Source organism: Protomyctophum parallelum (assembly GCF_964188405.1).
Source record: "Protomyctophum parallelum genome assembly, chromosome: 16".
Lineage (NCBI taxonomy): Eukaryota > Metazoa > Chordata > Actinopteri > Myctophiformes > Myctophidae > Protomyctophum > Protomyctophum parallelum.
The window spans coordinates 23,583,989-23,600,907 of record NC_139711.1 but is presented as its reverse complement, the minus strand read 5'-3'; the positions used below and the strand labels follow the sequence as shown (position 1 = coordinate 23,600,907).

Genomic DNA, 16,919 nt, shown 5'->3' with positions numbered 1-16,919 from the left:
GAAACACCATAGAGACTGTTAGGTAAATCCAACAATGAGTGTGTGAATACTATTGACCTCATCCTTAACTACTCCCACTGGTTCATACAGAATTAATTAACAGGCCCCAAAAGCCCTCTGAGTGAATCTATTTCTCTATAACTATGATGGTAGACATTATTCTTTATCAGAGAACAGAATATGAATATTGGTAGGTCAACCCTTAACTTTAAAGGGGTCAGAAGGACCGGTGATTTATGGAATATGATTATAAATTAGAATAATTATTATTCTTAGCAGAATATCTGTTCATAGACAGAAAGTGGGAAGAACCCTTATGGGCCATGAAAGGGCTCTGATTTAATAGGTTAAGAGAAAGTAATATGGTATTTTCACAAGTAGGAAGTATATATTTTGAAAGTGGAAATATGAAACCAGGTGGAAGAAAATGGTGAACATATCCCTACGTACACCCCTTGTGTATGATTCACTAAGTCAATATGATACCCACACAATATACATACACACACGACCTAACGTTATTCTGTTTACTTGAATCGATCGAAATCGCTTTAATCCAAAGCACTACATTACATTCACACACCGATGGCGAAGGAAACCATGCAAGGCACCAACATGCACATCGGGAGCAATCAGCAGTTCAGTCTTGCTCAAGGACTCCTCGACACTTTCCTCTGAGGGAGCCCACAGGGATCAAACCTGGGAATCCCACGGTCTGGCCGCTCTACCGGCCACTGATCCACTCCCCCCCCCCTCCCCCAACAAATGGGCACTTCAGAACAATCCTGCATGGCATTTGTTGCAGTGTTGTTTTTTGCAGCAAATTTTAGTTTTAGTCTCTTGAATAGTTTTCATTTAGTTTTAGTCACCCGGAATGTCTTAGTGTTAGTCTAGATTTAGTCGACTGAATATCATAGGATTTTAGTCGACTAAAATGTATTTTGGTGGGCCTTGATGCCGTTGTAATGGCTGTTTTTACACATGCTGAAAATAGCAGATCTACAAGCTCACAACGCGTCTGTAAAATGACTTGTACTGTATCTCTTGTCCACTAGTCTCTTCCTAACATTTTAGTCTAGTTTTTATTTGTTCTCTCAGCAGGTCATGGTGAAATGCAAGTGCTATCGGTATTCGGTAGCCCTTTGCTTGAGCAGACAAATCCATGGTTTGGCTTACACGCTTGTCAACACAAGGATGCGACCCCACAATGAACTAGTAATGGATGGTTGGATGCTTCATCTTCAACTGCCAATTTGGTGTCACATCGCACAGCTTGCTCCATTTTCTTTGTATCGCCCTCTCATGAAAGTGTGTATGTGACACGTTCTAGCGCTCTCTGTGTGAACGTGTTGTGTATTGAAATTCTCAGAAGTTGAGGTGTGTGTGTGTGTGTGTGGGTGTGGGTGGGTGGGTGGGTGGGGGAACCTTCCCTGTGTTTCTTCACTAGTCCGATCCAGAAGAACACAGTTTGCTGGCCACTGCTACAGAGCTGACAATTATGTTATATCTTCCCTTCTTCTCTGGAGTCCTGCCTCAAAGCAGACCAGAGGTAGAAAACTGTCGTTCCCTGATGTCATCGCTAGGGACACCGGCATCAGTAAGCAGGAACTGGGGATGGCAATGAATGACCGGGAAGTCTGGCGTAATATTGTGAAATCCACGATCTCGACCGCGGTCGAAATATGATGTGTGTGTGTGTGTGTGTGTGTGTGTGTGTGTGTGTGTGTGTGTGTGTGTGTGTGTGTGTGTGTGTGTGTGTGTGTGTGTGTGTGTGTGTGTGTGTGTGTGTGTGTGTGTGTGTGTGTGTGTGTGTGTGTGTGTGTGTGTGTGTGTGTGTATGATTGATTATTTTATTTTTGTTTTGCTTTGTACCATGGTGTTGTCACTATGGTGTTACAAACCTGTGTTAAAGAATCATTGCTGATGTTTCCCAACAGAACAATACATTGCAGTGTAATACTGTTCCATCTGCCTTGTTTCTGTGCCAGAGGGAGATAAAGCCCTGAGCCCAAGACCAACCATCTCCACTTTACTCTTCTACTCTCCTTTGTTCTATTGCTGTCTGTTGAGAACATCCCATACTGCTCAAATTCACTACCAGTCTTCCTGCTTGTAAATTATGTATGCAGACACAGCAAAGGAGAGATGACGAAACTGATCACACTCTTAAATGTCTTTATTTTTTATTTTTTTTGCTGGAACAACCCAGCTCTGTAGTCCAACCTGACTGGCTAGAAACTACAAGCGTCTAAACGACATCGCCCATGAGAGCCTTTGCTGTGAGATAGATCATTAACTCTGCTCCTCTTTGGCTGTCGTTGTGTTCCAGGAGATCAGGAACTTGCACAACGCGCAGCTGATGGACATCAGACGAGAGGAGGAGATGGAGATGTCAGACGACGACATGGAAGATGTGAATGGTGCAGATCCAGGTATATGGCGCACATGCACAAACACACGCACATACTTTGGACGTCTGTATCATAAATACATGCCATGCATGCATTAATTGTGCATTGAAAGAAAGGTTTGGCAGCTTGTACAGTGTGATCAGTCGATGCATAATAATAAAAGACATTCCACTCAATGCCACTCAAAGCCATTTCCGTTGGATGCTCACAGCTGTATGAGCGTTTTGTAAATGGATGCACACACTAGAGACGTGTGTGCGTGAGTGCGAGCGATGGAGTATGTGTTTGTGCCAGCTGCTGGCTGGTTCCAGGCTATTTGAAGTCCCACTGAAGGGCCATAAGAGCCTGGTCTTTGCTCAAAGGAGCCTGTTTCTCTGCACTGAATCATCAAGAAAGCACTAGCACTGCAGATGTCTAATAACAGTCCAGAATTGTCACCAGGGCAACACGCAGCCACAGTTAGCAGATGTGTTGCCTCCATCTCTCTGTTTTCTCCCCAGGTTTCTACTTTGTTTTGATTCGTTCTGCTCTCATCCCTGCTTTTGAATAATTCTGATCCCTGTCATCAGATAATAAGAGGCCTTCTCCAATCAGCATGCAAATGTATGTGCAGGGCTCCTCTCGTGCGCAATGCATGCAACATCGACTATCGGATAGCCGTAATTAACGTGGCTGTCAGAAACCCGTCATTTAATTGGATGGTGTGGGAATGGCTGGGGGGGAAAGGGGTTAATATGATATGCTCTGGTGTTACTAGTGATGACAGAATGATTCAATGATTTCTGTCTGAAAAATAAACTTGGGAACTGTAATAGTTTAATACAGGATGAATATTGTTAAGTGTCTTGCTGAGCGATAGGCTTCTCTGGGGAGAGACTTGATGCGGCTTTCTGATTAGTGCTCCACTCAAGTAAAACATCTCCCCTGCCGGGAGAAACACTCACAGCTGGAGGTTCATCAGCATCACTGATGGGCTCTCCATAGCCCACATAAAACCTACTGTACACATCTAAACTTTATCTCTTCAACTCAGTCTCACTGCTGGAGAGCAGATCTGGTAATACAGCACATCCACAGATCTGAGTACATTAATACAACTCAAAAGTATCCTTTCTACAACACTGACAATTTAAAACGAATAAATATACTGTATAATTCTCATAGGACCCGCATCCTGCCAAGTAACTAGCGTCTCAGTGCTATTTGCAACGTATTTAAATGATCCGTCTATACATTTAGTGCAAAACTCACCCCATTCTATGCAAATAATCCTCATTGCAAGAAAGATCCAATTGACAAACACTGGCCTTAATAGTCACAATTTGTATCATCTTCAGAGATGAAGATTGGTGAAAATGTAATCTTATCAAAGAACAAATTCAAAGCATAATATAATTTTGAATGTCACAATGTTTATGGAAATGTCTCCACATTAATCCATTTAGACCTGAGGCAGTTGTACAATTTCCTACTATCTACTACTTACCATTTTAGCAGCATCTCCCTCCATTTTAGGCTATACACTACAGTACTTACTTTGCCACATGGATAATTGCAATCAGATGCAAAACAAGGGGAAAAAAAGTGCCCTTCTGGGCACAGGTCTTCACCAGGATAGGAATGTAGGACATTGCAGCTTGCCTTCATCTGGTGGTTGGATAAAAGGGCAACAAAAGTAAATTAGAGGTAAAAACACTTTTCGGCCAGTTATAGCGCCACCTTGAGGCTGAGTTGAAATTGTTCATGTGGCATTTCTTCCTGGGCCTAGTGGGAATGTGCGTGCACAATTTCACGGAAATCACGCGATGTGTTCATGATTTGCAGCATTTTGTTTGAAACTGAGTACTCCTGTGAACTTTGGAATCTTAACCAATCAGGACGGAGTCTGAGAAATCTGAAAGACCCGTTTCGTTGAATGGCTCTAGAGAGACTGTGTACCAATTTGCGCGATGTTTGGACAAAATCTGTAGGTGTACTGTGCAAAAACTTGTTTTGCACAAAGCGGCCTCCTGGTGGCGCTATAACAGGCCGTTGTGGAAAGTTTGGGGCAGAGGTTCATCGTTGGCATCCAGGGAGTGTGTGTGCAAAATTTGGCATCGACCGGGTTAACGGTGGCCGAGATTAGCTGCTCACGGACACACGGACGGACGGACGGACACACACACGGACGGACGGACGGAGTGCAAAACATACTCTCCCCCCATGCCTTCGGCCTGGTGGAGACAAATATGTGAAACTGCTGTGTATAGGCAGGCGTGTTTGCACTGGCATATATCTTTACAGTGCAATATAGAATGTGGTGAATCGGAAGACATATAACATGTTGCCAAGGGCAATTCATTGTGCTATACACCGACCTCAATATATTACTGTGAAAAGAGTGTTTACTGCATAACGGGAATTAACAGGGGTGAATTTCCATGTCCTAATCTAATAACCATATTGCTTATCGAGCATCATATTGCAAGGTGTAAGATATTGTGCACAGTCACACAGTACTGTGTGTGTGTGTGTGTGTGTGTGTGTGTGTGTGTGTGTGTAGCTGTGTTACAGACAGAGGCCTTGAAGGAAGAGAATGACTCCCTTCGCTGCCAGCTGGACGCCTACAGGAACGAAGTAGAACTCCTCAAGCAGGAACAGGGCAAGAACCAGCAGCCAATCAGTGAAGAGGACAACACATGCCGTCAGCAGCTCAGCTTCCTTCAGCAGGCTCTGCAGGGCATGCAGAAGGTAGCGCACGCATACACACGCTGTCTGTCTTTCATCGACATGAGACAGTACACACATGCATGCAACACAGACACACTTTATTTTTCCTAGCTGAAAGCAAGGTTCACTTCTAAAGCAATCATCCAAACAAATGCGCAAAGCGACCAGATAAAACTGCCAGACATGCACGGCTCATCACAGAAGAGATGCAGTACCCCTTGACATGCTACCGGTGTTTCTAGCGTAGCGTAGCCGTAAATATAAGTGGCACTCCCATTGTTGAAAACAATTCAAAACAGTCTTTTGTGGACGACTGTATGATTGAAGGCTGCTCTCACAAACTTTGCCCTTTGAACTTCCCTAATCAACTTCCCTTTATTATCCTTCAAAGCAGTCCACAACCTCCCATTGTTTAATATACTTGAACAATACTGGAAGCATAGAGCAACCCCATGTTGTAGACAATTACCATGGACAGGTCACATCATCATCATTTTTCGACCGCGGTCGAGATCGTGGATTTCACAATATTACGCCAGACTTCCCGGTCCTTCATTGCCATCCCCAGTTCCTGCTTACTAATGCCTGTGTTCCTAGCGATGACATCAGGGAACGACAGTTTTCTACCTCTGGTCTGCTATGAGGCAGGACTCCAGAGAAGGGAAGATATAACCTCATTGTAAAACCTCACACGCACTGAAGAAATTACTGCACAAACCTCCTAGGCAGACGTCAGCTGAAAGACCACTATGACTTAATTAGGTCTACAATGAGATCATTTATGTTGGCTATGACATCAATAGGTCCACAATGACCTCACTTATGTTGGCTATGACATCATTAGGTCCACTATGGCTTTGTCATCATTATGCACATGTTCTTTGGACGACAATTACTTGGGCTTCTCTCCACACAATCCCAGTAGATTGATGACCTCTGGTTCCTAGACTGTAGTTTAGTTGACGTGAAACGAGATCAAACGGGTGAAAGAAGATTATTTCCTCTTCGGTTTTGATGTGTTTGGTTTATGATGCCTGATGCAATTTCCCCAGAACATAAAACATTGTTTGGAAAGCTCCAAATGGGCCTTAGGAATTGTGAACTGATTCCGTCACCTTAAATGTGTCATGTCCTCACCTAGCTAGTTGTCGCAGGTAATGGAAATGATGATAGATTCTTGTTAAGAAGAAGAGCATCCATTATACACCTGCTGTTTTGCTGTGAAAGTAATTACTTTGCCAACATATGTCTGTCATGCTGCGTTTGTGAAAAGATAAGCTGAATGGATTTAATGAATTGGAAGATGGCAAGTTTGGAAAGTCTGGTCCACGTATTGTATAAAACAGGCACATGATTACCATAAAATATCATCAGCATGAAATTTGTCTGTTTCCTCTTCGTGAATTGTGATAAATGTGGATCAATTTCAGTTCAACTGCAACGTGTGGAATCGATCTGAATGCATCACACTTAGCTGATGAATATTCTCCCAACATGCCTGCTAAATCCCCCTGCAACTCGTCAAAGTACTTTGTATTGAAATTTGCAGGTATTGGAGCTGAGTTTTCTCATCTCGGTTTGGTTCTCAGTAGCCATTTGTATACGGAGATTGTGCTACAATAATAACAATAATATTTGCAATGCACTTTACATTTGAATCAAATCTCAAAGTGCTACAGCCCACCCAATCAGTTGTCATTTTTGCACAGACATGAATTCGACTCCACCGCTGGGCTGGCACAAAGATGGGCAATCAATGCCTCTGCTCATTCCATGTCCATACTTTTTATATAGAATAGTGAGGCGGAGTGTAATTTTACACTGTAAAAGAGAACCTAACAAGACCAAGAAGACGTGGCAGATGAGCAACATGCATTGTGACAATCCAGTCTTTGTGTTTGTGAATATAGACTGCTGGCAGTAAGAACCAGTAACTTAAGGTTTGATCCCCGGCTCTGACTTTCTGTTCAAGTGTCGTTGAGCAAGACACTGAACCCGTAACTGCTCCCAATGAGCAGGTTGATGCCTTGCAAGGTCCATCATTGGTGTGTGAATAGGTTAATATATTTTTTTGGACCAAATAGAGCTATATAAATGTTGACAATTTAGTGTTAATAATTTTCAGATTACAAATGTATTTGCATTTTTGTGAGTACATCTTGCCAATTGCTTGTATATTAAATTGACATCAGTGACAAACTGCTCGGATGGAAGTGAGGACAAGATACAAAATACTAATGAAAGCAGTTGTTTTTCTCCTTTTGTGGCAGACGGTGACTTGGTACGAACCGCGGTTAAAGGTGTATTCAGTGATTTCACTCAAAAAACGTTTTTGGCTGTGGGACCCAGCCTTTCGTCCAATCAGGATAGAGAGTCAAAAACTAAACCTAAGGTTTTTTGACCCCCAGGGGTTAACTGGGGACAGGGAGGAACTCCTTATATGGCCAGCACACTATAGTAGGGAGGATTATCACAACAAAACAAAAAAATAAGTGATATTTGAATTAAGTGAAATCACTGAATATACCTTTAATGACTGCTAAATGTTACACACAGCATGCTAAATCGTATATGCATTACTGAGGAACTGTTGTGTTTTTCTTGGTGCAGCAACTGATAATGTTAAGGGAAGAACTAAAACAACGGGAAGCCGAGCTTGACACGAGTACAGAGGAAAAACAGCAGCTGCGGAACCAAGTCCAAGCCCTCAAAGAAGGACTGAAGAACCTTCAGAGTACGGAAGAAACGCAGAAGCTGCAGAACCAGGTCCAGACCCTCAAAGAAGGACTGAAGAATCTACAGAATACGGAAGAAACGCAGCAGCTTCAGAACCAGGTCCAGACCCTCAAAGAGGGACTGAAGAATCTACAGACTAAGAGTATGGAAGAAACTCAGCAGCTGCAGAACCAGGTCCAGACCCTCAAAGAAGGACTGAAGAATCTACAGAGTATGGAAGAAGCAGAGCAGCTGCAGAGCCAAGTCCAGACCCTCAAAGAAGGACTGGATAACCTACAGAGTGTGGAAGAAACACAGCAGCTGCAGAACCAAATCCAGACCCTCAAAGACTTGGTACAGAGTCCACCTGCAGTAGTACCGGTACAGAGTCCACCTGCAGTAGTACCGGTACAGAGTCCACCTGCAGTAGTACTGGTAAGTTCATGCAGATGCATGCATACTTTAACACACACACACGCACACACACACACACACACACACACACACCTGCTCTAGATCCAACTTTTAGCTAAAGGCCACTTCGGCCTTTGCCTCTTTTTCTTTAGTTCATGCCGATTTTAGAAGATGTTAATGACCCAACCCATTTAGGACTGAGGCCGATTCTAAAAACGCCGTCTAAATCCTGCAGCCACTCCTCTAGTTACCTGGTCACCCTGCAGCCACTCCTCTAGTGACCTGGTCACCCTGCAGCCACTCCTCTAGTTACCTGGTCACCCTGCAGCCACTCCTCTAGTTACCTGGTCACCCTGCAGCCACTCCTCTAGTGACCTGTTCACCCTGCAGCCACTCCTCTAGTTACCTGGTCACCCTGCAGCCACTCCTCTAGTTACCTGGTCACCCTGCAGCCACTCCTCTAGTTACCTGGTCACCCTGCAGCCACTCCTCTAGTTACCTGGTCACCCTGCAGCCACTCCTCTAGTGACCTGGTCACCCTGCAGCCACTCCTCTAGTTACCTGGTCACCCTGCAGCCACTCCTCTAGTTACCTGGTCAAACCCTGCAGCCACTCCTCTAGTTACCTGGTCACCCTGCAGCCACTCCTCTAGTTACCTGGTCACCCTGCAGCCACTCCTCTAGTTACCTGGTCACCCTGCAGCCACTCCTCTAGTGACCTGGTCACCCTGCAGCCACTCCACTAGTTACCTGGTCACCCTGCAGCCACTCCTCTAGTTACCTGGTCACCCTGCAGCCACTCCTCTAGTTACCTGGTCACCCTGCAGCCACTCCTCTAGTTACATGGTCACCCTGCAGCCACTCCTCTAGTGACCTGGTCACCCTGCAGCCACTCCTCTAGTTACCTGGTCACCCTGCAGCCACTCCTCTAGTTACCTGGTCACCCTGCAGCCACTCCTCTAGTTACCTGGTCACCCTGCAGCCACTCCTCTAGTTACCTGGTCACCCTGCAGCCACTCCTCTAGTGACCTGGTCACCCTGCAGCCACTCCTCTAGTGACCTGGTCACCCTGCAGCCACTCCTCTAGTGACCTGGTCACCCTGCAGCACAGTGTATCTGGTTACCTGGTCACCCTGCAGCACAGTGTATCTAGTTACCTGGTCACCCTGCAGCCACTCTAGTGACCTGGTCACCCTGCAGCACAGTGTATCTAGTTACCTGGTCACCCTGCAGCCACTCTAGTGACCTGGTCACCCTGCAGCACAGTGTATCTGGGTCCTATTCTGCCTTCGCGCATAGACAGATAGATGTGGTCCTGGACAGCACTGATGTAAATGAAAACCTCCAATTAAACAAGCTAATATTGGATTAATTGTGATCTGGCTCAGTGTGATAACAAGGAGGAGGGCTGCAATTAAATTGAACTTCAGCATCAATCAGCCGTTTAATTGGATAATGATAATACTAATATGAGGCTCTCAACTCGTGCAGAGATCTGACGCTTGTTTTCCACACCATACTCGTCTCTTCATACTCTGTGGCTCCTGTTGCAGAAGCAGTGAGTGCATTCTCCGGCAGCGGCAGCAGCCACGGCGCCGCGGACAACAGCCGTGGCTGTGTTGCCGCTTCCAGAGAATGCACTCGCTGTCTCTCTCCTGTTGAGCTCCTGGACTGCACTCCTCTGAACACGCTGCCAGTTTGACACAACATAATAGTAGAGGTGAAATACCGTAGTCATTCTGCAGTGAATCCACTGCACGGTCACACTTCATTCACATCAACCAGAGTGGCAGAGTTGATCTTTAACGGTGTTGCATTTGATTAGACTGTGACAGGAATACGTATCGTCGTCGTTGCCATCAGTGATCCATGGTAAATATGTTAATTAAATCCGCTCATAGAGATGGATTATGGGAGACGGTCTCATTAAAAAACAAGACAGCAGGAAGAGCAATCAGTTTTCAGGAGGTTTAATCTCCAGACCGGTAGCCATTGTGGGCTGATTTGCCATGTTCAGCAGATCTCCGGGGTGACTCCTCATGACATCAGTTCACCCTCATTGGTCAATTAACCGTCACCAAGCTGTCACCACCCTTCACTGAGTGAGCTCAGGGTTACTGGCACCATGTGGCCTGTTTCCCTTTTAAAATGGAGCCATTGTTGTGAAATCGATCGTCTCAATGTTTCACCTTGTGTTTTTACTTTGATTTCACTGCTCTCCGTGCTGTGCTGTAACTCCCCCTGTAGACACCCATGGATGGAGGCTTAACTTTATTTACTCAAATAATGGTCTTTTATTGAACTCCCTCGATAACGGGTCAACTCGTCACAAATTAATCTGTAGGCCACAGGTCCAATTCCGTCTCAAAACCAATCCCACTTCCATTACACACAATGTTATGACGATCATACACCATACTATATTTGTGTGTGTGGCCATAAATCATAAAAAAGAATATGGAAAGTATTATTTCCAAGCATATTTCACCAACTTTAATATATATATATAAATAAATAATAATCATTCACTTTGGGACATACATTTGTAGAAAACACTTACCCTGGAACTCTTTTTACTAAATCTCACTGTCAGGTTTAATAAGAAACCAATTAGTTTATACTTAAAAAAGATATACCGGTATTCAAAAAGATAATTATATTCCTAGTGGATGTGCTCTGTATTTGATTGATTATCCCTACTAGCCCTTACCCGTTGTGAGATATTTGCCGCGGGGGGTACTGCGCCCGAGATATTTGGCCGCGGGGGGTACTGCGCCCAGTGCGTTTTTAATTCACTAATAAATTCATTCTTAATAAGTAATGTGTCAAATCGAAAAAGACAGACAGACAGACAGACACACACACAGACATTCGGTGAATTATAGTATGATTGCCTGTTAGCCTGACACTCAGTCTGAATTTTCATTTTGTTCAATCACCAGGACATATTATTTTAATGGTAGCGATTCAGAGGTGGAGCCAGGCTAATTGCCTGGGACTATCCTACTGTGCTTTTCTAGTCACTTGTGAGGGTGGGGGGGATGCTTACATGAATATACGTGTGTGTGTGTGTGTGTGTGTGTGTGTGTGTGTGTGTGTGTGTGTGTGTGTGTGTGTGTGTGTGTGTGTGTGTGTGTGTGTGTGTGTGTGTGTGTGTGTGTGTGTGTGTGTATGTTCATGTGTTTATTTGTGTTTGACTGCATTGTAACAATTACATGTGCTTTTTAATTGTTCCAATTTGTTTCCAATTTAGCTGCAGCCAGAGACATCACAGCCAGAGACATCAAAGCCAGATGACCAAGGGCATGAGGAGGAGAGTGTTGATCAAACCGATGTAAGCGACAGCAAGAACACAACCCTCTTCATGTCTCTTAATTTCTTTTCTTTTTTCTTTTTTTCCTTTTTCAAGGTTTAACCGGCAGACAATATTCTCTGCAATCTCTCTCTCTCTCTCTCTCTCTCTGTCTTGTGCTCTCTCTCCTCACAGATCTCTCTCACATTCCATGATGATGCATGCATGTGTGTTTTGTAATAATAATCCAAATAGTAAAAGTACAATGTTTGTATCTGAGTTGTAGTGGAGTATAAGTAAAAGGAAATACTCCACACTTAAGTACTGTACTTCACCACAATCCCATTGAGCTTAGAGAGTGTGTGTGTGTGTGTGTGTGTGTGTGTGTGTGTGTGTGTGTGTGTGTGTGTGTGTGTGTGTGTGTGTGTGTGTGTGTGTGTGTGTGTGTGTGTGTGTGTGTGTGTGTGTGTGTGTGTGTGTGTGTGCGCATAGGAGGAGATGACAGCAGCACCATCAGTGGTGTCTTGCAGTCAGGAGAAGGAGAAGGAGAAGGACGGCCCCCCAGAGATGATTGCCCCAAGTCTTGTCAACTCCCAGAGAGAAGCCCTGCTTGTTGGTATGATTACACACGTCTTCACACCTATCAATATAAACCAATTGGTACTGATTCACGGCAACATAGTTTGGGCCCTCAAATATTTGTGTTGCTGTTCTTTTTTTATTTAGCAGAGGTGGAGGGTTGCATGTCTCCAGGACAGTCCTCTGACTAAAGCTGGTAATTGGTCTAATTGGAAGAAATGCTCAAACATCAGCTGCTATGGGCAGTTGGGCAGTTGATGAGAAACAACAGCATCAAAGCTATCATTAAACACTGTCAGATCTTAAAATGTGTAGGAGAGAGCCGGAAGAAGACATTTGACGCCTCCGCGCTCATTTTATATTCAGTCAGAGGAGAGAATAGGAGTTGGTTGTTGATGTTATCGAATATGCCTGCGTGGTGGTGGTTGTTGTTTTTTACATCAGGCTCAGCAGGCGACAGCTTTCAGCTCTACAAATGAACGTGTCTGTTCAACTGACAGTGTGATTAACATCTCTGCACGCCTTGTGTTTTTCTGCACCTCCTCAGGAATCATTTCAACCTTCCTCCATGTCCATCCGTTTGGAGCCAGCATCGAGTACATTTGCTCCTATCTACAGTGCCTGGGCACCAAGGTACTGGACGCAGACACAGCAGGGGTTGTCCTCCGCTAGCTTTGCACTGGCACACAAACACACACACATGCACAGGCTTGCGCACGCACGCATGTCACATGCACGCACTGCCAACCTAGATTCATTGAGATATGCAAACACAGGGCTGACATACGTATGGGCCACTTGTATTGTGCTTCCAGCAGTTTGGTTCTTATAGACGGACCCTTGAAGTGGGCATTGAGTCCTAATCTGTTTCTCAAACTCTTCCGTGTCAAGGACCCCTAAATTGATATGTAATTGGGCACGGACCCCCATCTGGAAATATTTTTGTATTGTCAAAAATAACTGATATACAAAGACCCCCTGGAGCACCTCCAAGGACCCCTAATGCATTTACCAACCCTTCCACTGACACAGAGTAGCTCTTTAACTGAAACCAGGGACACTCAAATTAAACTATTGGTATTCCTCCACAGAAGCTAATTTTAAGATTGTTTGACTTTTTAATGTGTTTGTACAGTTCCGGTGTCACTAATGGCCGAGTCGTTGTTTGGTTGATGTTTGTCTGGTAATAGAAGACAAAAGCCAATTCCACATTGGTCTCTTTGAAAGCTTTTGTAATAAAATAACCCCCAAGTGCTCTCGCAACGCACTACAATGATTGTCGTTCTAAAAACAGATTGAAGAGAAAGTTCATCTTTTGTGGAACCCATATCTCTTTTGCTATTCATTAAAATGTAAGGATATATAATATAATGCTGATGGCTATGACATTCAATCTCATAGCCATCATCGTTATGTATCTGCAATGGCTATAGCTAGCAGCACGGGCTGTGATTTCCCTTGATGATAGAGCACTAGTACAATGTTATCCTTCATTCTGACATGCTGTAGTAGCCTGGACAAATGTCTGATTTCATCTGCCTTCAGCAAAAAGACCCGTTTGACCACGTAGCCAATAACTCATCAGTTTTTACGTCTGGAGACTCCCGTTTTCGGACGCACCTTCTGCAGGAGACTTGGCTCAGATCTGAACCCATTTGATTTGGACCCGGCTCACGTCCCCCAGCCCATTGGGTTTCTGACAATGTGGGCCCTGAAGAATTTAGTTGAATAGCCTTGCTCAAACCACTAAGGCTACACGTTCAAGATACAGATACAAAACCATAATAGATAATACGAGGCTATATTCAAATGAAAATGTATGGCCTAGGAGGTGCATGGAAACATCACTGTAGCATGAAAATACAGGTTTCCAGGAGAATAATCTGTACTAATTACGTTCAACTGTGCCGGCCCGGCTATAACAAACACAACAAGAATAGTGTAGGAAGGAGGCTCAACCACAGTGTGTTGACAGCACAATGTCAAGTACTGTTTGGTATTATGGTGTTCACAGACATACGGTTTATATGATATTTGAAATGATGTAGTTGTTAATATAATGAAGTTTGTAATGGTAAGAATCGGCTGAAACTACTGACAAAGAGCATTGTACAGAACCACCACTGTTGTCTTCTTCCAGTGGTGTATATGTACTTTGTGGCGCTGTCAGGCAGAAACTAGTTATCTCCATATTAAACTTTTTGTGTTTTTTCATAAATTAATGCCCCACTTGATCATACTACAGCATCACTCAAAAGTAGCACACCCGCAAGCTCGAGCTTGTGGATCTGCTATTTTTGCTATTTTTAACATTTTGAATCTAGTTTTTGACATATGAGGTTTCCATCCGACAGAGACGATATGCTCCTTAACCCATTTTGACCTGAGATCAGATTCTTAAATTGTCTTCTAAATCCTGACAGTTTTCTGAAAAAGCTATGTTTCTATGTCAGTCGTTTTTCGATTTTTCAAAAATAGCAGACCTACAAAGATCTGCTATTTTTCAATAGCTAAAGCATAACATAATGCTAACACCAAAGGGGTTCCCGCCCAAAATGGATTAAGACACTGTGGGGTGTGTCTAGTCGCTGTGAGACAGCTTAATGTAAAACCATGATATGTGGACTATAGTCATCCTTTACCGGGCCATGTCACACATGTGATTCTCAGGTCGAGGTGGAATTGAGCATACAGTATGAATAATGAGTGATGGATGGTGTGAAGCCATGTGTTTTAAACGGTATCTCTTTCTGTACCATTTAACCACTCTTTCTCTCTCTCTCTCTCTCTCTCTCTCTCTGTGTCCAGGTTAACCCTGGTGAGGTGGATGCCCTGCTCTCTCGGCTGCCCTGCACCTTCAAACAGGAGCTGAAGGGGGTGGGAGCCAGTCTGGAGAAACGATGGAACTTCTGTGGTTTCCAGAGCATCAAGAGTGCATAGACTGACTCTTTTATATATATGTTTTTTTTTAAAGCTAACTTTTGCTTTGGACACATTGGATGACACCTGCAGGACAACCTACTCTACACTCTTAAAACAGCAGTAGCACACTGCTGGGACATAGGATGACACCGCAGGACAAACATAGACTCATAAAACGGCACACTTTTCGGTGGACATGGAGGAGGACATTGCAGAACAACATTTAGGGACAGGGAGATTTCTGGAGGGGACTCACTGGACATGCAGTGAACGTAGGACACTGGACCAGACAAGGACATAGGGTCTCAGGCAGAGACCGTATGTCCGGGCATGTCAGAGTCAGAGACAATGGAGTGGGTATATGCAGCGGTACACATAACGTAGATAGTGTAACTCCAGCATTGCCGGAACATTGAACGACATCCTGCCACCGTGGCGGAAACTCCATGAACTCGGAACACGCTCGTTTATTTTTTCTTTCTTCCTTTCTTTTTATTTTTTTTGTTCTGTCCCTCAGAGTCTGCAAAATATTCTTAGACGTTACAGTTGTCGAGGACCGCCGGCGAATGGCCGAGAAGTATAGGGCTGGGTAATATATTGATATTATATCAATATCGTGATGTGATTTGTCTTTTTTTGTTTTGTTTTATACTTTCAAACATTGTGAAAGGTTGTCTAAAATGGCCAAAAATATCTTATCTACACAATGTGACGCACCGTGAGATTGGTAGATCGGCTATTTTGGTTATTTTTTACTTTGGGAAAAGATAAATGTAGGAGAACATGTATATTATCCTCACAATATCGATATGGACGTATTTTGGTCAAAAACATATTGTGACGTTAGATTTTTGGTCCATATATCTCAGCCCTACATTCAATCCAATTTCCAACAGGATTTTTTTGTTGTCTGTTTGCCCACGTTTCCCAACAGTGGGCCGAGACCCAATTGTGGAGTAAATATCCCTCTTTTTGTTTCCTACATTTAGAAGAATATATCATTTCAAAAAGATTTTACAAAAGGCAAACCAAAACAATCCATCTTTTCATCTATTAAAAACAATTCAATTTCTCAAAACAAAAGTATTTCATAAATAATATAAAATAAATAAATAAAATGATATCCATAAATTCATTAAGAGAAATCACGTTTAAGAAGTAGGTGTAATAAACAGATCCACAAGCACGCCGCGTTGTGACCTTGTATATCTGCTATTTTCAATATAGTATGGGTCAGTTTGGGGCAAACATTTCATTTGGGTCTAAAAGGTTTGTTAGCCCACAGGCCTGCTGTTTTGCTGTCACAGTCTGAGAGCCTGTGACAGGTTCAATGGGGCTATCATGTGAGTGGCTACATTGGGGAGGTCACCAGGGTCTGCTGAACACTGTCACCCTCTGTTTCTCGCTCTCTCTCCCCTTTCTCTCCTTTTACCCGTCGCTGGTTTGTAAAGTAGTTCAAAATGGATATATTTCTTCATTTTTCTGTAAAGCGATAGAAAGTTGCATAGACTAATTTGTTTTCATACTGTAAATGCTTGGATGATATTTTTGATTAAAAAAACGGAAAGGAGAATTTGTTCAAAGGAATGGACAGAATGGGCTGTTTTGTGTGTAGGTCCTTGGAAAAGTGTGTGTGTGCGTATGCATGCATGTACCGTACGCACGTGCAAATAAATACAGCTAAGCAGCATAACCTTCTTTAAAGATTTGTTTATAGCTTTTCTGCCTTTATTGAAGAATGACATGCAGGAAACGGGGAGAGAGAGAGAAGGGGAGAGACACGCCGCAGCAAAGGCCATCACGAACGGGACGCGGACACGCAACGCGCTGTCAAGCCAAACGCCTATACTCTATGTGGCATGCGCCTGGACCACTTGG

At 43.7% G+C, this 16,919-nt stretch overlaps 1 protein-coding gene across 4 annotated transcripts in view; it reads left to right on the top strand.

Moving 5' to 3' along the window:
• LOC310873882 (ecto-NOX disulfide-thiol exchanger 2-like) overlaps window positions 1–15,918 on the top strand; it is a 147,549-nt gene extending 131,631 nt beyond the window's left edge. For 3 of the 4 annotated variants that reach the window (XM_083786439.1, XM_083786438.1, XM_083786440.1), the window contains 7 exons: window positions 2,330–2,432; window positions 4,954–5,141; window positions 7,731–8,270; window positions 11,502–11,582; window positions 12,033–12,156; window positions 12,667–12,752; window positions 14,928–15,918. In XM_083786439.1, coding sequence (XP_083642565.1) covers window positions 2,330–2,432; window positions 4,954–5,141; window positions 7,731–8,270; window positions 11,502–11,582; window positions 12,033–12,156; window positions 12,667–12,752; window positions 14,928–15,059 — 1,254 coding nt within the window. In that variant the 3' untranslated portion in view covers window positions 15,060–15,918. The remainder of the gene's footprint in view (window positions 1–2,329; window positions 2,433–4,953; window positions 5,142–7,730; window positions 8,271–11,501; window positions 11,583–12,032; window positions 12,157–12,666; window positions 12,753–14,927) is intronic. The other variant, XR_014570515.1, reaches the window with a different exon arrangement.
• Window positions 15,919–16,919: the final 1,001 nt, after the last annotated feature.